This window comes from Tauraco erythrolophus, chromosome 1, assembly GCF_009769465.1.
Source record: "Tauraco erythrolophus isolate bTauEry1 chromosome 1, bTauEry1.pri, whole genome shotgun sequence".
NCBI classification, from domain to species: Eukaryota; Metazoa; Chordata; class Aves; order Musophagiformes; family Musophagidae; genus Tauraco; species Tauraco erythrolophus.
This window is the reverse complement of record NC_141465.1, coordinates 106,781,331-106,804,292: the sequence shown is the minus strand read 5'-3', so window position 1 is coordinate 106,804,292 and position 22,962 is coordinate 106,781,331. Positions and strand designations below refer to the sequence as shown.

General features: G+C 41.4%; 1 protein-coding gene across 1 annotated transcript in view; it reads left to right on the top strand.

The window, feature by feature from the left end:
- Window positions 1–22,962, top strand: part of NEK5 (NIMA related kinase 5) — a 37,072-nt gene that overhangs the window by 11,102 nt on the left and 3,008 nt on the right. Inside the window, 13 exon segments of the mRNA XM_086612448.1 lie at window positions 185–385; window positions 472–553; window positions 2,211–2,347; window positions 5,797–5,996; window positions 7,348–7,414; window positions 7,745–7,864; window positions 9,182–9,265; window positions 9,370–9,474; window positions 17,983–18,063; window positions 18,903–18,971; window positions 19,739–19,862; window positions 20,048–20,179; window positions 21,249–21,386. Coding sequence (XP_086468574.1) covers window positions 185–385; window positions 472–553; window positions 2,211–2,347; window positions 5,797–5,996; window positions 7,348–7,414; window positions 7,745–7,864; window positions 9,182–9,265; window positions 9,370–9,474; window positions 17,983–18,063; window positions 18,903–18,971; window positions 19,739–19,862; window positions 20,048–20,179; window positions 21,249–21,386 — 1,540 coding nt within the window.

Genomic DNA, 22,962 nt, shown 5'->3' with positions numbered 1-22,962 from the left:
TCAGAGATTGGTTATATTAATTCTCCACAGCAAACTGTGGATAGCAAGAAGGGATTTGTGAAGAGACTGCATAGCACAGGGCTTCTGTCAGAAAGTACCTTTTTTTTTCAAGTTGAGGTGTCTAGTGCATCATTTCCAGCCAGTAGTACTTACTGTCCTCTTTTTACTCTTTTCATTGATGAAGTTTGAAGGCAATAGTTTGCACCAGCTGGTGCTGAAGATCTGCAGAGGACATTTTCAGCCAGTGTCTCCCAACTATTCATATGACCTGAGGATATTGATTTCTCAATTGCTTAAAATATGTCCAAGAGATCGACCATCTGTTAACTCTATTCTAAGGAAGCCCTTCTTGCAGAAGCTCGTTCTCAGGTATTTGCCTCCTGAGGTAAGTGCCTTGTGCTGCTGCTTGCTGAGAGAAAAATATGTATCAAAGTAGTATAAACAGTTCTACAGATACCCTTTTTCTTATAGATAACGCAGGAAGAACTCGGTCACACTGTGATACATAGAAAAAGGTCTTCAGACTCGCAGCCTGGAGCCCAGCCGATACAAGGTAATAATAATATTATTTAACATTAGTTCTACGCTAACATTTGTTAGTTATGATATATGTGATGGCTATAACTTTCTCCAGCAGTCTTTATTGCACATTTGGATACCAGAGTTTTACACAAAGTTAAAAATAAAAAGGGGAGACAACTGCAACAGCAGAAACATTCACCCCAGACAGTGCGTTGCTGTTCTGTTCAGGAAAAGATAACTTTAAGACCAGCTCGTTAGCCACTTTCAACTAGAAAAGCTGCCATAGGAAAGTGCTGAAACATTAATCTTAATTCTTTTAAGAACAGTATTACAAAACTGAGAGGCTTTGGTCTAGACGCGGTTTAGGTCCTTCACATGAAAGATGTGCTTCCTTCATTTTGCCAAGCTATATGCAAAAGTGCAAAAGTCTTGCAAAATATGCTCCATGGTATTTTATAAATTAGTAAAAATGTATTTTACAAAATATTATAAGTTAGATTAGATTGTGAGAGACATTGAACTCTATTTGGATTTAGTGCTTATTGATAGATCGTGTATGCCCATTCTTAGAAAACGTGAATGAGACTAAATATGTCTGTATGAACTGATGAACATCTGGCATGTTTCTGGCAGCATAACCTTTTCCTCATTCTATATTCTTTGGTAGATCATAATTATTCTTCAAATTTATCTTTGGAATTTTTAAAGTCGTTTAAACAGATTTGTGAAAATAAACCTGTGCAGTTACTTAACTACACTATGAACTTCCTCCCCTGTAAATAAAAAAATAAAAAAAAAAAGGGTCCTTTAGTAGCGTAGGAACCTAGGTTACTTTGGAAGTTACTTTCAATGAGATTTGTTGGCCTTCAGATCTAATGCAATTTGGAGAGAAGCACCTGAACACTTAAGTCACTTAGACTTTTTTTTTTTAAATATCTATGGTCATATACTCATAATTTTAATATATTTTGTCTCCTACACGTGATACTCTCATGATCATTGCTCAGGAAAAGTTTAAAACTCAATATATAGTTATATATATAAATCAATATTTATACTTAATCATAGCAAAGACACTACTTTTCATTATTGCAGCTGAGGTATTTGCAAAGTACTGACTGACCAAACTGGAATGGTACATACTCTTACCTTCTCCTACATGGGAAACAGATAAATTAAATTCTTCATTTTTCAGCCCTTCTTTCCAAATTTCAAAAGTACTACAAGATTGTCCAGTGATTTGTAGAATACTGAGGGCTGGGTTTAGAAAGGGAATGCCTAAGCAGGTAGACACCTAGCCTCCAATGAAATCTGAGCCTAAGAATCAGATGTCCTGTTTTCTGTTCTTGGTACTAGCATCCAATCTACATTCTCGTTTATGGAGGTCTCCCTTTTATCCAGTGTGCTTTGAAAAACTCATCAATAAGATCCCCTTTACATGAGTGTGACAGATCATAGTGTTTTCAAAAGAAGCATGTCATTCTATGAATGAAAGGCAGAATGCCTAGGAAGTGTGAAGTATGGTGGTGATGATGATAGTGATGATGATGATGAAAGGACAAAAGGCGCGTTTGTTAGCCCGACCTGTCAGTGTTAGGTGTATGCACCCTACTCTGGTTTGCAACTACATGATCATTAATCATGTAGAGAGCACAGAGGTAACCTTTTAATCTTTTATTGTTAAAAAGCATATAAACTTCAAAAAAGGAAAGTCCAAGACCAAGTTTCTCCGGAGTCTAGAATGGTGATGCCTGTCAAGAAACAGGAATTATTTCAAAGAAATGAATGGAAACCTGCTTCAAGAGGACAACAGCCTCTTTTTCAGGTACTATACATCCACATTCTCGTAATATTTAATCATCTTCAGAAGGCAAATTCCCACTCTTAGAAAAGACCCTTTAAAAAAGGCCTCCTTAAGATGTATTAAATTCAGCTTAATGCCTACGCTGTCAGCAGAGACCGTTAAGCACTCCTGAAGCCTTAAAAGAGGTGTTTTAGAAAGCTGAAGTGGGAAATACCGAATTTAGGCTGCTTCAGCGTGGTCTTTTGTAACAAAAGGAGTCAGGCATGCTTTGCATTTACATTTGCACGAAGGCAAATAAAATCTTATGTTTGCATTTTTGCTATAGAAGCAAATACACTGGAAATACAAAGCAAATACACAAATACTCTCACCTCAGACCTTCTGAGAGCCCATTTATGGGCAAAATCACTGGCACCCACTGCATGTGTCTCAGATACTGTTAGAACAAACTGACTACAGCAGATAGCCCCAGTTCTTCATAACCACTTGTATCCCTCTTTCATTTTCCACCTCCTTCTTTCTTCAGGGTGGATGTCAGCTGTAAGCTGTCTCCAGCCTCTTCCTTTGGATCACTCCATACCTTTATATTTATCTTCAAGAGCATGTAGTACTGCCTTGGGTGCTGGTGAACACAGAGCAAAGCACGTTTAGGATCTGGGAGCTCCCAGCAGTAATTGCACAATGCAGTTACGCTGGTTTAACTGATGGTGGGGAATTGTGGAGTTCCCAGAACTGCAGCCCTCAAGGAATCACTTACACTACCTATGGATAATACTGGCCCAATATAGGACTTAGTTTTCCTCATAGTTACATTTGTGCATATCCAATGCAAATCCAGAGATGGATTGAGTTAGGAAGGGTAAGTTTCCTTTCACTGTACACTGCTGTAATCAGAGGCAGAATTTTGTCCACAGTCTTTTGGTCTATGAGATATGCTCTAATATTAACACTGGGAAAGAATTCAGCATCCAAATGGAGCAACCAGTTTGCAGGGTTGCAGGGATACTTGCACATGTCATGCTTTGAATGAGTTGCTTCAAGATTTGCAGAATCACAGAATGGTTGAGGTTGAAAGGGACCTCTGGAGGTCACCTTGTCTGGCACCCTGCTCAAGCAGGGCCACCTAGAGCTGGTTGCCCAGGACCATGTCCAGACAGATTTTGAATATCTCCAAGGAGGGAGACTCCACAACCTCTCTGGGCTACCTGTGCCCGTGCTTTGTCACCCTCACAGTGAAAAAGTGTTTCCTAATGTTCAGAGGGAATCTCCTGTGTTTCAGTTTATTCCCTTTGCCTCTTGTCCTGCCACTGGGCACCACCGAGAAGAGCCTGACTCCATTTTCTTTGCACCCTCCCTTCAGGTATTTATATACATTGATGAGATCCCACCTGAGCCTTCTCTAGGCTTAACAGTCCAAACTCTTTCAGCCTTTCCTCATGTAAGAAGTGCTGAAGTCCCTTAATCACCATTGTAACCTTTTGCTGGACTCCCTCCAGTATATCCCCGTCTCTCTTGTACTGGGGAGCCCCACACTGGACAGTACTCCAGATGTGGCCTCACCAATGCAGAGTAGAGGGGAAAGATCATCTCCCTTGACCTGCTGGACATACTTTGTGTAATGCAGCCCAGGATATCATTCACCTTCTTTGCAGCAAGGGCATATTGCTTGCTTATGGTGAGCTTGGTGTCCACCAGGACCCCCAGGTCTTTTTCTGCCAAGCTGATTTCTAGCTGGTTAGCCCCCTACATGTACTGGTGCACAGTGCAAGACTTTGCACCTTCCCTTATTGAACTCCATGAAGTTCCTGTCAGCCCGTTTCTCCAGCCTGTTAAGGTCCATCTGGATGGCAGCACAACCCACTGGTCTATCAGCCACTCACAGTTTTGTCATCATAGAAGTTTATCAAGTTGATCAAGCATGACTTACTCTTGTTGAATCCATGCTGACTACTCCTGATGATTTTTGTGTCCTTCATGTGCCTGGCAATGGTTTCCAGGATTAGTTGTTCCATCACCTTGCTAGGCATTAATTTGAAGCTGACCAGCCTGTAGTTCCCTGGGTCCTCCTTCCTGCTTTTTTTGAAGATATGAGTGACATTTACTTTCCTCCAGTACTCAGGCACTTCTCTCAATCACTGTCATGATCATTCAAAGATAATAAAGAATGGCTTTGCAATGACGTCTGCCAGCTCCTGCAGTATTCATGAGTGCATCCCATCAGGACCCATGGATTTATATTTGTCCAGTTTACTTATCTATTTTCTGACCTGATTTTTTTCCACTGAGGGTACATCTTCTTTGCTGCAGACTTTCTCCCTAGTCGCAGGGGCTGGATTTCCTGAAGGCTGGTCTTGCTGGTGAAGAAGGCACTCAGTACCTCAGCCGCTTCCATGGCCTATGTCACTGGGGCATCTGCTTCACTGGTCACAGTTCTCAATCCTCTTACATTTATTTAGATGGCCTGATTTGCTCTCCATATTGCTTGGAATTGCCATGCATCTGGGTACCATACTGTAAAACTTATTTCAGTGAGGGACAAGATAAACAGATTCTGAGGTTACCTCTTCCTTGGGAACAGTATTGGCAGTGGAAAATTTTCTTCTTGTATAGATAGGAATTTATATTCTACTGTAATCTGGATTACACCATAGGTAGATGAGCCTATTTTCAGTGTTACTAAGAAGAAAAACAGGAAAGAACAGTTAATGTATTTACCATCTAAGAAAGGGATACTAAGATGCTTTTTAATTTATGTAACAAACTAAGCCAAATTCACTGTTTTTCTTGTATGGTGGTTTTCAGTGTCCCACTGTGGAAAAGTTTGTGAATGTCTTACCACACTTCTTTTATATCATGCAGTGGCAGCTAGACGATCACCTTCTCTCCATTGTTCTACAAGAAATGGAAAAGACAATCTTGTCACAAAGTAGAAATACAGGGATGATTCATCACAGTAAGGACTTTGAGAAATTAAAGGCAAGCTCTACAGGCACATAATCGAAGAGATGGTGACGTGAGGTAGCACAGTGCTCCCCTGAAAGCAGCAGTCAATGCATATACTGCCCAAAACTGCATCCCAGATTCCCCTTGCTCTCACATGCCAAAATAAGATTCTCCTGGAATTAATTCAGTGCTTTAGGCTTCAGAACAATGAAGACACTCTAGGGCAACGACACTACAGAGTAAAAAGCCCCATGCTACTTGACTTGCACAACAGTATGGGCTGCTACTTAATGACAGAAGCTGGTGGGAAAAGGGGAGAAGGAAAAGACAATGATAAGGTTACATGCATCCTGGGAAGTCAGGAAGTTTCTGAGGTATATGTGAAAGGATTTGGAAAACTTAAACTATACTGTAGACAGCCTATATTACCATGCAACTCAGGCTAGGGAGGAGGACAGGAAGTTGATTCAAACTTGTACTGATACAAACGAGAACAAGTAAATTAACATCCTTTATTGTGTTTTCAGCCACAGAGCTCCAGATTTAACATGGAAGAAAGGCCAGAAAGTATTAGAGTACATGGCCGTTATGGTCATTACTATGACAAACTTGACAACTTGCAGAGGAAAGCTAATGCACATTATGACCTTTCTCATATCAGCCAAAGAGTTGAGGAATACTATAAAGTGAAAGGGCAAGTTGCACCGCCACCCCCACCACCCAACTGGTAAACTTTTCTTGCTTTTTTTATTAGTAGTGAACTGTCGTGCATGTTTTGAGTTATTAGCCTTCCTGATTAGGTAACACTGGACATGGCTCATTCAGTATAATTCATTCTCTGCTTGATCTTTGATTTTTTTTTTTATGTAAGTCCATTGCACAACAACATAACTCCTGTTTCTGTCTATCCAGAAGTTCCTTCTGAATGTATTGTCCTGATGTTTGACATTTCATTGTCAAAATGTCTCCCGAATCTCAACATTTATTGGGTGAGAAGTAAAACACAGGCTTTTTGTAGACTTACTGATTATATCAAGGATAAACACTCTTTCCTTCCCACCAGGATAAGAAAAATATAAAGACCAAAAGCAGTTCTCCAATTGAGGGAACAGAGTGAGAGCCAGGCCTTTAAAATGTGGTTGTTTTTTTTTTCTTCAGAGCTTATATTTTGGTTTTGGATATAAAGACTCTTTCTCCAGCAGTTTGTTTACTTCAAAGCCTTTTTCTTACAAAGTAGAGCAACCTCTGTATTACTTTGGAGATTTCTTGTCCATTCCATGATTGGCCATTTTAGGTGTGGATGAGCTTTGAAAACCTTGAGGAAGGAAGGCCAGGAATTTTTAATACGGCCTATTTTCAGGTCCTTCCTTTAAGGTTGACCGAATCATTAACTTTCATTCAATGACGACAGTGTTTAGAATGTTTCAGTTAAGGATCATCAGGTTTAGAACATCTCGTCTGAGCCGAGTTTATAGTGCCTTATTTAAGGACAGAGTCGACTCAGTTTGGCTCCCTGGACACAAGTGGATTCTGAAGGTAGGAAAAGACATAAATAGAAATCAGGGAGCTTAAAAGTGACTGCTGGTTATTTTATACCAAAAAGAGAGATAAATGTTTAGAAACGACAAAACTACAAAATACAAAGTTAGGCTGATAGAATTAGGCATAGAGGAGAAAGGAAATAGAAAAGTTGTTGAATATACAACCTCCATTCTGACAATTTTCGCTCATTTTGAGGATCAGGAAATTTTTCAACTCATTTTGAGTTGTTTTCAACTTTATTTTCATTAACACTTTCACATACCGTTTATCAAATAAAAGGTGGAGAAGGTCTTTGCTGCGCTCTTCAGAAGGTTAATGAAACCGAAGTAGTAGGAAGGGGAATGCCTGAAGTGGATATGTTTTCTTTTTGTTATTTTACTGTTGTTCCATATTTATAAATACTTTATCTGTATTTATATGTTTGTGTAGTACAAAGAGAGCTCTGTTTGTCACATGTCATAGAACCTATAAAGAATTATTTGGGCAGAAGAGAGCAGAGTCTGTGAAATAAAATGAACATTACTTTCTTCTCTCAGGCCCGCAGAATATCTTCAAAGACGTTTTGAAGCCGAACAGTACAAGATTAAAGTGGAAAAACAGCTGGTAAGTAAATAAGGCATCATAGAATGAAATCTGTGAAAGAAATTGAATGAAAATCCAAAAGATGATCTGATGTCTTTCTAATAGCAGACTGTAACACTGACAGGTAGAAAGTTTTGCTCTAGCAAATTTGCTGATATGCTCCACAATGCTTATCTTGAGGTTTTATTTTCTAACACAAAACTGTAGCAATGTAAGATTCTATAACTTTTTGCTCCAAAAATATACACTGCACTCTTCAGTGGAATAGGGAGAGTGAATTTGAGTGAGCTCTGAAGGAAAGGATTCTAAATGAAAATTCTTTTGCTCTGGGATTTCTTTGTACATCCACAGGGACTGCGACCATCCTCTGCTGACCCATATCATGACCAAATACAGCGGCAGAAAATAAAGGAAGAACATCTCGAAAACCATCAGCAAGGCATGTTTAGAAAGAAGGAAATGAAAGAACAGGTAAATGAAATATCTTCCTTAGCTGCTCAAAGATGTCTTCTTACACTCCTTGACAATAGTATTCTTTACATAAGAATTGATCTTTTCCATCTGACCGCTAGAAAAATACAAGCTGTTTTCATCTGGCTCCATCTTACCTAAACTGGTGAAGACTTGCACAAAAGCTGGTGTCCATAATCATTTCATGAACCATGGCCTTGATTTTGATTTCACTTCTGAGATAGAGGAGTTACAAACTAATTTAGAGGAACAAACTAATTAGAGGAGAACAAACTAGTGTTGGAGGACGGTAGATCCTCATATTTACAAATCAGAGAAAATAGTCATACATGCGTTATTAATGTATGTATATTTGTTGTTCATATGTCATACTGTGACATTTAAAATGTGACATAATAGTATGTGATGAATACTACTTCCCTGGTATAACCTTTGGAGATTATTTTACACGGAAACAATATATTTTTCTAGTTTTGCTTTTGGGTGACAGAGAAAACAAACTGATACTTCTTTCTTACATGAACACATGTAAATACATTTAATCTTTCTATCTTTGATTTATTAAAAAATGCCAGAATAAATATAAATATATTAACTTCTACGTAATGGTGAGACTTTGGAAAAAGAATATATTCATCATATACACATTCTTCAGAGACCGTTGCTGTTTAGTTCTACAAAGTCTGTACTAAATATGCCAAAAAGTCAAGTTTTACAGATTTGTCCATTTGTAACATGGGCAAATTGAGATAGATTCTCATATAAACAATAACAGAAATGTCCTTACCACAAAAATTGTCTTTTGGTCAAGTTTGAAGTTTTTACTTCAAAGCATAGGAATGTTGAAGCTTCTCCAAGAAAAGATTACCAGGTTTTGTTTTGTTTTGTTTTGGGGAGCAGGCTGCAATACAATAAATACTACGTAATTTTTTGTCCTCCTAATTTCCAGTCCTGTATTTTTGGATTGCAACCTTAGAGTCATTACTTAGACAGTTCTTAAGTTATTCTTGGAATTAGCTGTTTAATATATAATACTACAGAAAAGCAAGTCTGGAAATAGTCTGGAAAACTTCAAAAAGTTTAAAGTCCAGAAGAGTTGTAACTCCAAAATGTTCTCTAATAGGAAGTATCAAGCAATCTTTAAAATTGGCAGTAAAGGACACTGATCCCCTTTTCTCAAATATACACAGTTTTATATCCATAATGATCCCTTTTTCTCAAATATACACAGTTTTATATCCATAGAATATTTTGTTTAGCTAGTGTTATTTTTGTATGTATTTCTAATACATATGTATTCTACCTTACCTTTAATAGGAGTACCTGAAACAATTGCAGAAAATTCGGGAAGAGTACCACAGTGATATGAAAGAATTTAGATTTAGAGCAGGAGTACTCCAGGTAACAAAGCCTAAACATACACACAGCCATATTTCCTTTTTCCTTTTTAAGCTAGTACACTTGATTAGAAATTGAAATGAACTTTTTCTAAAAATGTTCCCTAGGAGAATCAAAAAATACAAGATAAAACCTATCTTTTGAGGCAAGGGAAGGCTGAGGACCAGTCTGAAACCAAGGATACAGCTGGAACAAAAGAAGAATCACTTCAGGTATCAATACAATCTCCTAGCCTAAACAGAACTTTTTATGCAATTCCCTCATGGTCTTTGGTTTGCTCGCTGTGAAAAATCTGAAAAATGGTAAAGCTTAAGTCTTACCTAATACAGCTCGCACTGTATGTGAAAGCCTCCTTAGGTTCCCTTCGTGAATAGCTGTCGTGGGTTAGGTTGAACCACCCCCCCCACACACAGCCGGTCACTACCCCTCCCCCACCCCCAGGAATGAGGGAGAGAATTAAAGGATAAACGGGAAACCCGTGGGTTGAGATAAGAGTGATTTAATACAGATGATTTAATACAATGTAGGTGCTCACCACCCCCTCGTATGCGAAGCCCGTCTCGTCCCGAAAACTGCAAATCCCGGACGAATGCGAGGCCCCGAAATAGAGAGGGGCAGAGAGGGAGAGATAGTACTCCGAGAGTGGGAGTACTGGGAGAGAGAGAGAAGAAAGGAAAAAAAAGAAAAGCAATAGAGCGAAAAAAAACCCACAGCAAGTGCAAAAGAGCAAAAGCGGCAAAAGCGCAAAAGCCAAAGCGCAAAAGCCCTTCTTCCCATCTGACCCTCGCTTTTATACTGGGCATGACGCTGCATGATATGGAATACTAATTGGCCAGTTTGGGCCTCAGTCTTAAGTTCCACACAAATCACAAGGGGAATCGTGTCCCCCTTGTCCCATCTATGCTCCCCCCTTATCCCGCCGTGCTTCTGCACTCCGGCACACTGAAAAGTCCTTGGCAGCTTGTTATCAGTGTTCTTCTCAGAGTGAGCCTCTGAGTAAAACCAAAACATGGAGCTTTTCTAGCTGTTAAAAAAAACCAAACCCCTCTGTCCCAGCTAAAACTAGGACAGTATCCACCCCTTATTCCATACCATGCACGTCATGCTCAAACCTTACATATATACTATTCCCTTAGCCATGGGTCATCCCTCCTAAATGTGTCTTCATCTGTTGTAGTAGTCTCTCAGGGCAGGAAAGATGACGTGGAATTCGCTCAGTCGGTAGAACGGATGACATGTAGTCTTTGTTGCGTGTGGCGCCTGGAGCTCGTAGTTGGTGTATCCAGCCGCTGTCTGCAGGTTGAAGATGTTGATCTCAAGGAAGTTGCTGGGTGTTTGGAATCGGTTCTGATTCTGACGAAGATCATTCTTCATTAACCTGGATGATTCTTAATATAATGACATTAGTACAATGTGCACACAATTCAATTCATTTTATCATCTATTTTCACCCAACATCAAATCCCCTTGAGGTACACATTGGACTTCCCCGTCCTTTTGCATCACCCACCAAGTGCACCCAGGTCCCTGAGCAAAAGCAATCCCACGAATGGGTTTACCTTTACCCGAGGCAGGAATAACCCAAACTGTCTTCCCGAGTATATTTCTCATGTGTACTACAGGGACTTTATCTCCTTCTACAGTACGTAGAAGTTCTGATTGCGCAGGACCAGCTCGATTTGCAGAGCCTCTAGTGTTGACTAACCAGGTGGCTTTTGCTAAATGCGTATCCCAATGTTTAAAGGTTCCACCACCCATTGCTTTCAGTGTGGTTTTTAGCAATCCATTATATCGTTCAATCTTCCCAGAAGCTGGTGCATGATAGGGGATGTGATATACCCACTCGATGCCATGCTCTTTGGCCCAGGTGTCTATAAGATTGTTACGGAAATGAGTCCCGTTGTCCGACTCAATTCTTTCTGGGGTGCCATGTCGCCACAAGACTTGCTTTTCAAGGCCCAAGATCGTGTTCCGGGCGGTGGCATGGGGCACAGCATAGGTTTCCAGCCATCCAGTGGTCGCTTCCACCATTGTAAGCACGTAACGCTTGCCACTGCGAGTTTGTGGAAGTGTGATATAATCAATTTGCCAAGCCTCTCCATATTGATATTTCAACCAACGCCCTCCATACCAAAGAGGTTTTAACCGCTTGGCTTGCTTGATTGCAGCACACGTTTCACATTCATGGATCACCTCTGCAATAGTGTCCATAGTTAGGTCCACCCCTCGATCGCGAGCCCATTTGTATGTGGCGTCCCTTCCTTGGTGGCCTGAGGCATCATGGGCCCAACGAGCTAGAAATTTTTCACCTTTATGTTGCCAGTCCAGATCCACTTGAGCCACTTTAATCTTGGCGGCCTGATCCACCTGTTGATTGTTTTCATGTTCTTCTGTGGCCCGACTCTTGGGTACATGGGCATCTACATGTCGTACTTTCACAATCAGCTTCTCTACTCGAGCAGCAATGTCTTTCCACAACGGGGCAGCCCAGATGGGTTTACCTCTGCGTTGCCAGCTGCTCTGCTTCCATTGCCGTAGCCATCCCCACAGGGCATTCGCTACCATCCAAGAGTCGGTATAGAGATAGAGCATTGGCCACTTTTCTTGTTCCGCGATGTCTAAAGCCAGTTGGATGGCTTTCACCTCTGCGAACTGGCTTGATTCGCCTTCTCCTTCGGTAGCTTCTGCGACCCGTCGAGTAGGACTCCATACAGCAGCTTTCCATTTTCGATGTTTTCCTACAAGGCGACAGGATCCGTCCGTAAACAGAGCATATTTCTTCTCATTGTCTGATAGTTCATTATAAGGTGGAGCCTCCTCAGCACGTGTCACCTCCTCCTCCTCTGGTGACATCCCAAAGTCTTTACCTTCAGCCCAGTTAGTGATCACTTCCAAAATTCCTGGGCGATTGAGGTTTCCTATCCGAGCTCTTTGTGTGATCAGTGCGATCCACTTGCTCCATGTGGCATCAGTTGCGTGGTGTGTAGATGGGACGCTCCCTTTGAACATCCAGCCGAGCACTGGCAATCGGGGTGCCAGGAGCAACTGTGCTTCCGTACCAATCACTTCAGAAGCAGCTCGGACTCCTTCATATGCTGCTAGTATCTCTTTTTCAGTTGGAGTATAGTTGGCTTCGGATCCTTTGTATCCTCGACTCCAAAACCCAAGAGGTCGACCTCGCGTCTCCCCTGGGGCTTTTTGCCAGAGACTCCAGGTGGGACCATTCTCCCCGGCTGCAGTGTAGAGCACGTTTCTGACATCTTGTCCTGTCCGGACTGGTCCCAGGGCTACTGCATGGACTATTTCTTGTTTAATTTGTTCAAAGGCTTGTTTTTGCTCTGGGCCCCATTCAAAATTATTCTTCTTTCGGGTTATTTGGTAGAGGGGTTTTACAATCTGGCTGTAGTCGGGAATATGCATTCGCCAGAAACCCACAATGCCTAAGAAAGCTTGTGCTTCCTTTTTGTTGGTTGGTGGGGACATAGCTGTTATTTTATTGATCACGTCCATCGGAATCTGACGACGCCCATCTTGCCATTTTATTCCCAAAAACTGAATCTCCTGGGCAGGTCCCTTGACTTTACTCTGTTTTATGGCAAAGCCTGCTTTCAGAAGGATTTGGATTATCTTTTCACCTTTCTCAAAAACTTCTTCTGCTGTGTTGCCCCATACAATGATGTCATCAATGTATTGCAAATGTTCTGGGGCATCACCCTGTTCCAGTGTGGTCTGGATCAGTCCATGGCAAATAGTGGGGCTGTGTTTCCACCCCTGGGGCAGTCGATTCCAGGTATACTGGATGCCCCTCCAAGTGAAAGCAAACTGTGGCCTGCATTCCGGTGCCAAAGGAATTGAGAAAAACGCATTAGCGATATCAATTGTAGCGTACCACCTGGCTGCCTTTGACTCCAGTTCATACTGAAGTTCCAGCATATCTGGCACGGCAGCACTCAACGGTGGTGTAACTTCATTCAAGCCACGATAGTCTACCGTCAGCCTCCACTCGCCATTGGACTTACGTACAGGCCATATAGGGCTGTTAAAAGGTGAGCGGGTCTTTGTGATGACTCCTTGACTCTCCAGTTGACGAATCAACTTATGGATAGGAATTAGAGAGTCTCGGTTGGTACGATATTGCCGTCGGTGCACTGTTGTATTAGCAATTGGCACCTGTTGTTCTTCGACCCTCAGTAACCCCACAGCAGAAGGGTCCGTTGAAAGACCAGGCAAAGTAGACAACTGCCTGCCTTCTTCTGTCTCTACTGCAGCTATGCCAAAAGCCCACCGATACCCTTTTGGGTCTTTGAAATACCCTCTCTTAAGATAATCTATGCCAAGGATGCACGGTGCTTCTGGGCCAGTTACAATAGGGTGTTTTTGCCACCGCTCTCCAGTTAGACTCACTTCAGCCTCTAACACAGTCAGTTGTTGAGACCCCCCTGTCACTCCAGAAATACAGATGGATTCTGTCCCTCTAAAGTTCGACGGTATCAAGGTGCATTGGGCACCAGTATCCACTAAAGCCTTATACTTTCTGGGGCATGATGTGCCAGGCCACCGAATCCACACAGTCCAGTAAACTCGATTATCCCTCTCCTCCACCTGGCTGGAGGCAGGGCCCCTCTAATGCCTGTTATCATATTCATCAGAGGAGTCAGCAGGATTGGAGTCAGGGTGGCTAGGAGGATCAGCCCTCCCATTTTGACTAGTGGACTGCTCACTGTAGACTGGGGCAACCGCTGTCCTGGAGGAATTGGAGAAAGTTCTATTCCTGTTGGTTCTTCCTCCCAACTGGCGTACTCTGGCCTCTAAAGCGGAGGTGGGTTTTCCATCCCACCTTCTCATGTCTTCTCCATGATCACGGAGGTAGAACCACAGCTCACCCCGTGATCTGTACCGTCTCTCTTGTCTCTCTCGAGGAGGGTAACGCCTGGTTCTGACAGCTGAAATTCTAGAACGTTCGGGTGGTGGGAAATCTACTTTTTCTCTTAATTCTCGGACCTCTTCAGACAGCTTTTCCACAGCCACAACACAGGTTCGTATAGAAGTGTTATCATCATATCGTCGGAGGTAGGTGACCAGATTACCTACGGATAGTGGTGCTTCATCGTCCCCGAAGTCCATTATTGCCAATGAGGTGGAATATGCTGCTGGCGCACTCCGTATAATCTTCTGCCACATTGGTCGTGTGCACCGGACGTCATCTGGATCTTCGAGTCTTGGTCCGCTTCTCGAGTCAAGATAAATCAACTCTCGCACAGCCAGTTCTCTCAGATACTGAATAGCTTTTTCTATGTTGGTCCACCTGCTTACATTACATGGCACCTCGTCCTTGTAGGGGTACCTTTCCTTTATGGCTGCCAGGAGTCGTCTCCAGAGGCTGCAGACTTGTGTCTGCCTTCCAATTGCTTTATCAATGCCTCCATCCATGGCAAGGGCTCCCAGCTGCCTAGCTTCACTACCATCTAACTCCAGACTATTGGCTCCCATGTCCCAGCATCTGAGCAACCAAGAGACAATGGGCTCACCTTTAAGACGGCCATAATCTTTTCGAATATCTCGCAGCTCGCTCATTTTTAGAGATCTGGTGGTTATTCTCTCATCTATGATGTCACTCCTCCTCCATTGAGATTTCCTCTGGGGCGAAACAGAACGCTCCCACTTCATTTCTCGTGATGGCCCTGGTCGCTCTTCATCATCATCATCCTCTCCTCTGCGTTCTGACTTTCGCACACATTTCCTCGGTTGCTCTTCCTCCAATCGTTGTGATGGCCCTGGTTGCTCTTCTTTGTCTGGTTGCTCTGAAGGCCCTGGTTGCTCTTCCTCATTTGGTTGTTGTGATGGCCCTGATTCCTCTTCTTCATCGTCTAACTTTTGTATACATTTTCTTTTCCTTACGGGGGCAACTGATACCGTTGTAGTCTGAGTAGCTATAGTGCTTGTCATGGGAGTTGAGATGGCAAGCACAATAACCCGAGAAATAAATTGATATACACCCCTAAATGGCCGATTGATTTTGAATATATAGATAATTAAACATATATTCAGGAGACCTTGCAGGACAATCAAACCGGTTAAATTATTCCAATGATGTTCGGCATTATCAAAATCAACGTAAGCTTTTGTGAATGAAAAGTCACCGGTATAATTGGCGATGATATCCGCCAGGTGATGCTCAAAATTAATAAACGAGTTCCACATCACTATCCCCCTCTGCACCGCTGAATACAAAGACTGAGCTGGTCCCAGCACCGATGATCTTATCAGAGTTATACTGTACAGTATAGCAAAACCCTTAATTACCGATAACACACTTTTCATGCTAGTCCAACACCCAGAGCCAGAAAACCGCATAAACATTCCACCTAACATCATATAGGGTAGATAAGACAATAAATTATGAATGTCCGGTAACATGTACGCAAGCATAACAAACAGCATTCCGGCCAGCCACATCGTTATCTCAACCCCTTCGAGCCCCACGTTGGGCGCCAATTAAGACTGTCGTGGGTTAGGTCGAACCACCCCCCACACACACAGCCGGTCACTACCCCTCCCCCACCCCCAGGAATGAGGGAGAGAATTAAAGGATAAACGGGAAACCCGTGGGTTGAGATAAGAGTGATTTAATACAGATGATTTAATACCATGTAGGTGCTCACCACCCCCTCGTATGCGAAGCCCGTCTCGTCCCGAAAACTGCAAATCCCGGACGAACGCGAGGCCCCGAAATAGAGGGGGGCAGAGAGGGAGAGATAGTACTCCGAGAGTGGGAGTACTGGGAGAGAGAGAGAAGAAAGGAAAAAAAAGAAAAGCAATAGAGCGAAAAAAAAACCACAGCAAGCGCAAAAGAGCAAAAGCGGCAAAAGCGCAAAAGCCAAAGCGCAAAAGCCCTTCTTCCCATCTGACCCTCGCTTTTATACTGGGCATGACGCTGCATGATATGGAATACTAATTGGCCAGTTTGGGCCTCAGTCTTAAGTTCCACACAAATCACAAGGGGAATCGTGTCCCCCTTGTCCCATCTATGCTCCCCCCTTATCCCGCCGCGCTTCTGCACTCCGGCACACTGAAAAGTCCTTGGCAGCTTGTTATCAGTGTTCTTCTCAGAGTGAGCCTCTGAGTAAAACCAAAACATGGAGCTTTTCTAGCTGTTAAAAAAAACCAAACCCCTCTGTCCCAGCTAAAACTAGGACAATAGCCTGGAAGGTTTCTTTCCTGAGTCCTGACTTGGTAATTCTTTTTCATCTGTAAATATCAGGATATACTTTTACTTAATTTCTTTTTGCAGTATGTTTTTTTTTTTCCTTGCTTTCTGAGCAAAGTAAAGAAGAAGCTGCTAACAGTGCAAATATTCACGAGAAATCTGTGCAAAAGATCCAGCAATTCATGAGAGCCCAGAGTAGCATCGTGAGGGAAGTGAGAATCCAGTTTTATGTAGACTCCTTACTTAAACAAAAAATCAGAAGTGAGAGGAAGAGGCAGAGCCAAAGCTTTCTAGCTGCAAGACTCCTTCCAAAGCAGCTCCTGCAATGGAGTTTCAGAATTGTTCCATTTTTACTTTGCCATAAAGGCATTGTGAACATCAGATGAGGTTTCCAGATCACACGGAGTTCTGTGGCAACAAGTCCACTTTTCCTTGCGTGAAATGAATGAAAGCCTCAATTTATGAAAATTAATCCCAGTGTGCACATTCTCAGTCTGTTTTGAAGGGAAGACAGCCCTGATCTCACTACTAGGATTCTTCAGTTAGGATTTGCCTCATGTGGTGTAGGACTTCCTGCACTGTAAAGTACCAAGGGGCAGACTTCCCCATAAACCAGTGATAGACATTGCTACACCATCAGCTGGAACTTGAGCCAAAACTGCTAATATTAGTCGGATTCTCTTCAGTGATTTTCATGGATCCTGGACCTGGCTTTTACTAAAATGTATTCACACATCAATAAATGGAATAAAGTAGATTATAGGCAGCCAGAGCCACGATAGGTCAGAAATTATATTCCCAGTGATTTAATGGGAAATGATGATAATGAAAGACTAGATTTTGCACCTGCTTGATACCACCTTAGTTTGTGGGCACTTCATCTACTGAAGAAACTGCATAGATATTTTTAAAAAGTAAAATCTGCGAATAGTTGTGGTTTCACCTGAGGTTGAGGATGTGCTCTAATTGCAGTAGATCACTGAAGGAGCTGCATACAATTATTTACTTTGCTTTTATCTGACAGGTTCTAACATAGGACATAGGAATATGAAAAGCGGTAAATAATTTGTAGGTGTTACCAGAAAACAGGATACTATGAAACATGGCTATGCTTTCTGCAGGCATAGATTTCCATTATAATCTTGATTTTCCTCACTTCCAAAGTTTTCCAGAATGAAATTAGCCTGCGTCATCCTGCATATGATTATAAAAAATAGAAGATGTATTGTTTATTTCTTGATACAGTACTGTATCCTCCAAACATAGGTTTTAGAAAAATCAGAGGTTTACACTTTATGCAAGGTTTCCTATTACTCTTTTTGCCAGATAAGCCACAATTATGTCTTTTAGTATTAGTCTAAATAAGGAAACAAATGGAATATTCTTACAGATATATATACAAGGAAGTCAGTGACTACATTTACCATTTAAACAAGTCTTGTTTTACAGGGTATACACATATTCCAGTTCCAAAGAGTGTATTTTAAAGTTGATTTTTTTTTTCTTTTTCCAGGACATGGAAGAAGACTTTAAACAAGTCAGGCTCCAGGATAGGCAAGACCAAAAAATCTTAGAAAAAAAATATAACACAAAGGTATCCATCCTTATTGTTGTATTTTTTTCCGTTTTCTTCTTACATCTGTACATTTTAAATTACTGCATTATCATGATAGCTCTGGAACTCAAGCTATTTGAGAGTCAATTAAGAATGCTGGTCTACTGTTTGTTAAAAGTTTATATGAGAAGATAGAATCACTAAGAAAATAAATGTATAGTAAGAGCTTTTCTGATCATTTGAGGGAGACTCTCTTAAGATATTCCCAGATAGTAATCAATCCCTATCTACTCGTCTTTGTATCAAACTGCATTAGTAGTGTATGAAAACTCAGATTTACTAAAAGGTGAAGTGAAGTGAAGTCAGGCTGCTAATTTCTTAACATTTTGTTATAAAACATTATTCTCTATAGTGTTTTTTAAATTGTAGAAGGGGATTGGAATTAAGTGGAAATGCATATAAGATATCAGGAAGGTTTCTGACCATAAGATCAGAAAAGATCCTTTGTGGACTAAAGGTCTTTTGTGAAATATTGCATGGAAGCAGTACAGTATTCAAATTTTAATACTGATTGAGCAGGAGCTGTAAGAACCAACTCTGTGTATTGCAAGGATTTGAATTAAATTATTATCAGACACCTTTCCTTAAAATCAAAAATGGATACAATCATTTGAAAATAGCCATAAGCTATATTTAGAGAACTCTATTTTTGTCCAAGTTGTTCAAATTTGCTCTTGTTATATAAAAGAAAAATATTGTTATATAAAAGTTATTTGCAATAGAAGAATAATTTTTGTCGTTCCATATAAACTGTGTACATTTAATTAAATGTCTTTATTTAATAAAATAAATTAATGAAGCGTGTTAATTTTCTTTAGGGAGGAGTAAAGTTTGAAATTAATTTAGATGTATGTGTTCCTGAGGAAGACAGCGTTCAAGAAGCAGAGGTACATTGTCGTTATATTCAAAGCATTTACATTAGTAATCTGAAAGCACGACAGTAGCTCCATGATAATTGTTTCCTCTACCTTTGTTATAATGAAGCTTCCTACTGAAGGTTTGTTGACATATTGCATATATCTGAATTTCTTCAAGAGGATAATTACTTAGAAGAAAATTGGATGATATCTGGGTCATTCTTTCATGTGGTAAAAGACGAAGGGGTGCAGATATTTAAATTTTGCAAATTGGACTAAGGAGAAGAACTCATCTCAAAATCGAGTTAGTTGCAAATAACAAATTTCATTTTAAAATTGTTTTAGTACATTTCTGTTTCTTTTAACTGGTTTTGTATCACAAAGCAAGAATAATATTGTGATGAACCAGCTGTTAATTAGAAAAAGTGGAAGTGAGACTACAGACAACGTTATATGATTTCAACATGTAATATCTAACTATGAAGATTTTTATTAGTATATTAAAATGCTTACAATATTTGTAACAGCAACATCGAAAATACAATTTCTTTCTAGTATATATATTCTGAATTAAAGGACTATTTTTGTCATTCTGTTGTTTTGCATTTATGCAGAGCCCCATGCAGCCCTGTGATACACGAATCACCATGTGACTTTTGAGTTCTGATGCTTCACTTTTTCTTACACAGTTTGCCTGTGCCTACATGAGAATGGCTGGCAAACACGTAAAATGAGACGTCATTAGTTATCTTCTCATACTTGTTTTCTCTTTCCAGAGTAACCTGTTGTTTTTTCAGGTACTAGATAAACTCAATGAGACTTTAACTTTTGCGGATGGTGAGAATCTTAAGGAGAAATTGGTGGAAGTTTATGAAGATCATATGGACAGAGCTTTGGAAGAACTATCTGGATACCAAACAGGTATTTCTTGGGGGAATGCAATGCTGAGTAGTAATCCTGAAAATTACTTGGAGTTAGGTAAATTCAGTAACTCCAGGCTATAGCAAATGACTTCTCTCTTTATGACATCATATAATATTATAATCACACTGAAGTCTACTTTAAAAAAAAGGAAATAACTTTGCTATCTCTTTCCTTCCCCTTAGAGTCTAATGATATTGGTGATACCAAAGAAAAGAGAAAACATTGGCAAGCTGGAGCCCCTCAAACACTACTGAATTTTTTAGCTGATGCTGATGTCACTTCTGTATGTCCTACTATGGCTGAAAATGAACTTGGTAAGAAAGTTTTGGGTTTTGGTGAGTGAAAGTAGGGAGCTGCTAAAATTCAGCTGGACTACTTACAGACCTTTGCCAAAACAATGCCATACCAGAAGGCTCACATGATATGGCAGGCTTTTAATTTTGGGACTTCATAATAACTGAGGTTATTGTATGTGTTAAACCATAGAATGCAGTCATCATTTTCCCCTCTGCCTAATACTGCAGTCGTGTTGTCCTGCTCATACTTATTAAGAGGGCTGCATTTTATGAATCACCCTGTGGCCTGGGTAACAAGTGCTAACAGTCTGCAGCTAATCAACACTTTCTTAGGCCCTGAGTTGACAAAACGCGAGAACTGAGGCAGTTGCCAACACCATCCCAGAGTGCGGTGGAGTTCTGGTTTCCCACTCCACGCACTAGTGTTGCTACGCAGTCACAAGTGCATCCGGTCACAGTTGTGCCTGTGGTGATGCTCCTTTTCAGAAGCAGCCAATTGCTATGGTTTTTACAGAACCAGTGCATATATTCCCAGGCAGCCAGGTGTCTCCCGTGACCGGTTGCCGCAGATGAGGGGCTCTCCATCATTCCAGCATGCTCCCAACACCCTAGATACACAGAAACAACCTGAAAGAGTTTGCATGGACAGTGAAGACAAGTATTTTTAATATGCCACTTCTTGTTCATTCTGCCTTAGATGAAAGAGCATAGGGCACAAAAGAAATAAGAACTTCTGGGAAGCTTTTTCAGCCCCAGGAAGCCAACATGTTGGAGACCAAGGGCTGCTCAATGCAGCTGCACTTGTCTATTCCAGGCCTAATAAGCAGTTACTTGAGCTTTTACTTTATTAAAACTGGTGTTAGAAACTTTTTGTGACAAATAGCCCAAACTATATTTTTATCTGTGGTACCAATCAGACCAAATACTTACTAAAAATTGAGAAAGCCAAATACTTACTAAAAATTGAGAAAAAGCCAAACACGTTCCAGTATTACACAAAACAAAGAAATCAGCATCGAGACTAGAAAGTCTGAATCTGACAAAAGACAGTGCCAGTTCGTGACCTGAAAACTTTCCTGTCCTTCAGCTGACCAAGCTGTTCTGCCTGAAGACATCCCAGAAAACAGGAAGCAGTGGAAACAAACACCACCAGGGACACTCCTGAATATCTTAGCAAAAGCAGAGCTGTCTGATGACTCCTTCATCCGTCTTGAAGAAGAAACAGGTGTGATGTTTGTTACTGTAAATTCTACACGTTTTTCTTTAGTGTATTATTTCTTTTACCTTTGGCAGTGGGTCTGTGATGAGAACCAACATTTTGAAGCTGCTGGCAAACTAAAAAAACATGGAAAACCTGTCCTAGCAGCCACTGCTCTGTCCTGCAGCAGTGAAAGGCCTCTTTCAAGACAATGCTGCTTTCAACAGCAAGGAAAAGGGCAAGCCCTACTTACTGACTGGTACTTTCATGTGTAATTCTTTCATTTGCTTGGGTAGATGGAGGTAAGCTACTACTACCAGCAAGTTGGCAGGTACCACAAACCTGGATCAAGTCCCTGCAACTGTTGAGGTGGAAGAACCCTGTAAAAAGCCTTTATACAAATATATGTATTTCTGTAGAACAGCTGTAACTTGTAGTACGTGGTGACTTGAACTGCAGTGGTGACTTCCTTTACAACGTGGTCCATGCTGATACAGCTGACACTGAAATAGATTCAAACTCACTTACACCGCAGCACGTTTTCCTCAAGTGACAGACTACTTTAAAAATGACATTTGCTTTGCATCAGTGTTGTTAGCTATAAAGACGGAGTATTTTCCCCAGAAAGATGCTAAAAAGATGGGAGTATTTTCCACAGCAAGATGCTGCAAATGTAAGCGGACATTGTGGTTTTATGCACAATTGCCAATCTACTGGACATCTCATTAGATGAGAGGACTTTTGAGCCAGCTAAACTCCACATGCCAAGTGTCAACGATTTATAGATCGTGAGAAATATCTTTCATTCACAACTGTGCAGTCAGCACGCTCCTGCTAATTAGGCCTCACATACACGTTTTCTCATAGCGTAACAAGCTCTTTTAAAACTGCCCCATCATAGAATCATAGAATCATAGAATCGTTAGGGCTGGAAGGGACCTTCAAAGGCCATCTAGTTCAACCCCCCTGCAACAAACAGGGATATCTCCAACTAGATCAGGTTGCTCAGGGCCTCATCCAACGGGCCTTGAACGTCTCCAGGGATGGAGCATCCACCACCTCTCTGGGCAACCTGTTCCAGTGTTCTACAACTCTCATGGTAAAAAATTTTTTCCTAATATCCAACCTGAATCTACCTCCCTCTATTTTAAAACCATTACCCCTTGTCCTATCACAACAGGCCCTCCTGAACAGCCTCTCCCCATCTTTCTTGTAGGCCCCCTTGAGGTACTGGAAGACCGCTATAAGGTCACCCCGGAGCCTCCTCTTCTCCAGGCTGAACAGCCCCAACTCTTTCAGCCTGTCCTCATAGGAAAGGTGCTCCAGCCCTCTTATCATCTTCGTGGCCCTCCTCTGGACCCTCTCCAACTGGTCCATGTCCTTCTTATGTTGGGGACTCCAGAACTGGACGCAATACTCCAAGTGAGGTCTCACGAGGGCACAGTAGAGGGGGAGAATCACCTCCCTCGACCTGCTGGCCACGCTCCTCATGATACAGCCCAGGATGCGGTTGGCCTTCTGGGCCGCAAGAGCACATTGCCGGCTCATATTGAGCTTCTCGTCCACCAGTACTCCCAAGTCCTTCTCCTCAGGGCTGCTCTCG